The 4664-nt window shown below is 62.6% G+C and overlaps 1 protein-coding gene across 1 annotated transcript in view; it reads right to left on the reverse strand.

Annotated features, from left to right (window-relative positions):
- The window catches only part of BARHL1 (BarH like homeobox 1), a 3863-nt gene extending 3096 nt beyond the window's left edge, over nucleotides 1-767 (reverse strand). Inside the window, exon 1 of the mRNA XM_057371603.1 lies at nucleotides 320-767. Within this exon, the coding sequence (XP_057227586.1) occupies nucleotides 320-767 (448 nt within the window). The remainder of the gene's footprint in view (nucleotides 1-319) is intronic.
- Nucleotides 768-4664: the final 3897 nt, after the last annotated feature.

The raw sequence follows: 4664 nt of genomic DNA on the forward strand, positions 1-4664 counted from the left end.
CTTTCCCCGCGGGTAGGAGCGGCACAGCCGGATCTTTGCGGCGGAAGGCAGCCCCGGCGCATCCCCCGGGCGCGTTTAATAAAGCGCCGATTGCCCCCAGCCCCTTCCACCGGGCCGAGCCCCACCGAGCCCCGAACCCCAAGTTTTCCCAAGTTGGTGCCGACTCCTCGGTCATTTCGGGGGCGATCGATACCGTGACCCACCCCCTCTCATCGGAGCCGGGTCCGCAGCGATCCCAGAGCACCGGGGKTCTCCCGGGCCGCCGGAGGCTTCGAGTCCGGGCCGCCCTGCAAAGCCCAGCGGGGCGAGCGTCTCTTACCTTTGTACTCCGAGTCCGAGGAGGAGCTGCTGGTGTTTTTTTCCATTTTCTCCCTAAAATCCTCGCCGGGCTTGGTGGGGATCCTGCCCGCCGGCTCCTGCCCGCCGTGAGGTCCATTGGTGCTGGAGTAAGGCGCGCAGGCGGCCAGGGGCTTGCAGTCGGCCAGGATGTCTCTGATGAGGAAGGAGGAGGTGACGGTCCGGGACTGGGARGGAGCCGAGACCTGCCCCGGCTGGAGATGCGCATCCAGGCCCGGCCGCGGCACCGCCGCCTCCAGGCACTCGCGGCCCGGCGAGCGGGGCGAGGGGCACCCGCTGCTGCCCTCGGAGCGGGGGCTCAGCTCCAGCGGGGACCGGTCCCCCACCAGCGGGTCCCCCTTGGGCACGGCCGGGCTCCCGGCTCGGTGGGAGAGGATGGAGTCGATCCCAAAGCCGGTGGAGCCCTCCATGGCCCCCGCGAGGTGCCGGCGCTCACACGGGCATTGGCGGGGAGGGCGCGGCGGAAGCGGTTTGATAATGGTAATTAACAATAACAGGAGGGAAAAACAAAAAGCGAAAGAAAAACGAAAAAAATCAAAACAAGGTAAAAAGAAAAAAAAAATTTAAAAAGAGCAAAGTTCAGTCTGGGATCCGGGCAACAATTGCTGCAAGGCTCTCCGAGGCGCCGCGCGTTAGATCCAGGGCTGCTCCGTCTTCAGCATCGCGCCCAGCTGCACTCACAGACAGACAGACAGGAGAGGGGGGGAGAGGGAGGCAGAGTCAAACTTTGGCCGCGAAAGGGGTGGGGTGAGGGGGGACGGACCCCAACCTCACCCGGGGTCCCGGCTACCCCACCCGTGCCCGGAGCCGCGGCGGCGCGGGGCTGGGGGGCAGCCCGGGGGCTCCCAGCCGGAGGTGGGGAGGCAGCGATCGATAGTGAAGGCTTCGCAGCGCCTTAACCACTTAATGATCCAGAAATCAATGGGGAAGGGCGAGGGGAGGGCGGAGGGGGTGGCCAGTCGCCGGGCCGCCGCGGCGCCCCCCTTCCCCTCCAGCACCTCGGACAGCCGGGGGGGAAGCGGAGTCACTCCGGAGCCTGCAGCACCTCGGACGGCGCCGGGCACCGGAGCGGCTCCGGAGCCGCCGGTGCCTTCAGCACCTCGGACAGCGGCGGCAGCGCCGCGCCCTCCCCGGGGGGGAACGGGGAAAAATGGGGAGAAAAGCTGAACTCGGGCCGCTCCGGCTGGGGGACCCCGGCACCCCCCACCCACCCCGTGTGAACGCGCCCATTGGCCGCCAGGCGTTTTGGGGGATGTCACTCCCCAGCAGGCGACACCTTGGAGCTTGATTAACGGGAATTAATTGTCGCCCGGATCCCCGCGCTTTCCGGGCGGTTTCCGCCCTCTTTTGCTGTCATTATGCCGCTGATGGGGCTCTTAATGGGATGATTAGCCGCGGAGAGAGGGGGGGTGTGGGTTGGGTGGGTTGTCGAGGGGTTACTGCTTTCTGCGCGCCTCCCCCCGCAATTAGCTGATCTGCCGGTCCCTCCCGAACACGGAAAGTTTTGCTGGGCGTTAAAATTAAAGAAAAAAAAATTACGAAAAAAAAAAGAGAGACAAAAAAAAGAGGAAGGAAAACACTGAAACCCTCCCCAAACCCCCGGCACTGAGGCGGCTTTTCTGAGCCCGAGATGAGCCTCGGAGCTGCGAATTTCGTTGTGTGCCCTGGAAATCGGTTGAGGCGGAGCAGAGGGTTCCACGGGGCCGCCGGGCAGCCGCTCCCCCGGYCCAGCGCTGCCGGAGCGGCGGGGACAGGGCATCGCTCTGCCCGTTCTGCCAGCGCCCGGCGGCGGTACCTACTGGTGAACTGGGCAGGGACCGCATTCAGGGAGGATTTTTTCTGCCGTCAATCGCGTTTTARGTAAAAYCCCGATGKCCTCAGGCCGGGCTGCCCCGTTCTGCCCCTTTCTGCCGGAGATACCAACTTTCCTCCCTCCCGCCCCGTCGCGGGGTTTGCTGCTGTTGGTCTCCCAGGCTGGAGAGGGACAGGCTCACGCAGGATTCCCACCTTCCTCTCGGTCAGACTGGCTGCTGTCTYCTCGAGGGTTTATTTAGGGGCTTTTCCCGTGGATGGACCCCTCGCCGCGGAGACGGGAAAACGTCCACACCCGGGYGCGTGAAGCTGCGTCACTTTAAAGCGATGTCGCCGGTTATTTCTCAAATACTCGTTTTCTTCTGTTCCCCACCTTCCCGGCCAGTCAGCTGCATCTTGTCCCTCTTCCAAAGCCGCCCTTGGCCGGCAGCTTGGAGGCGACCAAGGAGCGGCGATTCCCCCCTGGGGCAGCCCGGCTGCCAGCTGTCGGGCAGCGGCGCAGGCAGGGCCCCCAGCACCTCCTGCCCTCGGCCCTGCAGGCTCGGGGCCGGCTGCGATCGGGGCAGCGGAACAAAAGAACCTCGGAAGAGGACAAACCCAGCAACAAAATCAGCAGCGGCCCCGGTGCCAGCCTGCCCCCAGCTCGGGGATGCAGCGTGCCCGTGCTGGGCGCTGCTGGTTCTCCCTGTCCTTGGGTGGTGATTCCTGCTGCTCTGCCCCGTCTCCCTCCCAGCACAGAGCACCGGGGCCCAGGTCCGTTTGGCAGAGTCCACCATCCACAAGGCTGGGCCAGGTGTCACTTTGGACTGGAGCAGAGCAATGGATGTGCAGGAACTGGTCCCAGTGAGAAATGGGGTTTGCCATGTCCTGTTGGGGTTTGCCAGCTCTTTGCAGTGTTTGTGTTGGTTCTCGGGCTCTGACAGCCTCACTGTTCAACCAGGAGACCACATTCGGGTTGGAAATTTGCAGTAGGATCAAGACTGAGGTTGTATTTGGGACCAGGAATGGGGCTGGGAAAGGCAGCAGGGCTGGGAGTGGGGTTAGAATGAGGATTTGGATYAGCCATGCAGGGACAGATTTGGGCTGGTGAGTCTTGAATGAAGCACCTGCCTCCAACTAACCACAAGGAATTCCCCAAATCAGACCAACTTCCTGATGTACACGATTTTGAGGGGTATTTTTGTGTGGGTACAGTCCTCATCCCAGAACAGGCCTTGGGGACAGAGATTGTCACTCCTAGGCCACACTTGGAGCTCCCAGCAGATGCACTTGCTACTCATGTTCTAATGTCAGTGGCTGACTTTTGTGTCATTATTATTATTACTGCTACTGATGTTATTGTTTTTATTAAATCTAGTTGTTTCAGAACTAGATGCTCCAAGGCAGAAATGTGCCCCATTCTGCCCATTTGTTTTGTCCTCCCCACATCACCTGACACGGGACAAGTGGGGTTCCAGTGATTTGTCTGTGGGTCCCAGCACAGGTAGGAAATCCACCGAGCAGTGCACACCCCTTCCCTCTGTGTGTCTGTCTGCCTTAAACCCCATTTTCTAGACTGTTCCTGTGCACAAATACATCAGTCAGGGGGAGATCCCTGATGCCAACCGCATTTCCAGTCRCCTCCTCACAAGCCCCAGCACAATCCAGGGGTGGATTTAGGGCAGTGACAGCTTTAGGAGCTGCTGTTCTTCACACCCCGCTGGACGGGGCTGGGCTCTCCTGGTCCGTCACCAGCACGGGTTTGGCTCCGGGGCTGTGGGACGGGGCTGACCCRGGTGTTCCCAGAGGTTTTGGCTGCGGGACACGTCCCACAGCTGTGCCCGGGGCTGTGCTGGGCACCGAGCAAGAGTCAATGCAGAAATATCTGCTGGTTGATGCACAGCCCGGTGTCCCGGACGGCTCTGGCTGAGGAAGGAATTCCCGGGAGGCTCCGCCGCACGGATTTTCCTCCCGAAGGCCGGCTGGGCGCTCCGCAGGGAGGGATGCTCGGCAGCGCCAGGCTCCGCTGGGATGCTCCGGTAACGACAACAGGAGAGAGAGAGAGGAGGGCTCGGGGAGGGGGCAAACGGCAGAAAGCGGGGCACAGAGAGCCGGGGAGGAGCCGGCCCGGCGGCGGGGAAGCTGCAGCAGCGGTAGAAGCGTTACCGGTGGGTGTCACTGCAGGACAAGGAGCGTCCGCGGCGGCGAGGGGGACTCGGGACCCCGCACGGGGCTCTCGGGCAGCGGGGATGGGCTGGCTCACGGCTCGGCTGCCTCTGGGTCAGGTGGGGAGCGCTGGAGAGTGGGCGGGGACCGGGGACAGAGAGTGCCCTGTGCCCCCCGTGCAGCCCCGAAACTGGGAAGGGACATTTGGGRCAAACCTCGCCCAGGATTCGGGGGCAGTGAGGCAAATCTGTCCACTCCAAGCCCTCTGAGAGGTGTCTCCTGAACGCACTGCGTTTATTCTGCTGATGATTTTGGGTTTCTCTCTTTGCTGGTTCCCAGGGCCTGTCCCA

This window comes from Malurus melanocephalus, unplaced genomic scaffold (genome assembly GCF_030028575.1).
Source record: "Malurus melanocephalus ecotype Western Australia unplaced genomic scaffold, MMel_1.1 scaffold_149, whole genome shotgun sequence".
NCBI lineage: Eukaryota > Metazoa > Chordata > Aves > Passeriformes > Maluridae > Malurus > Malurus melanocephalus.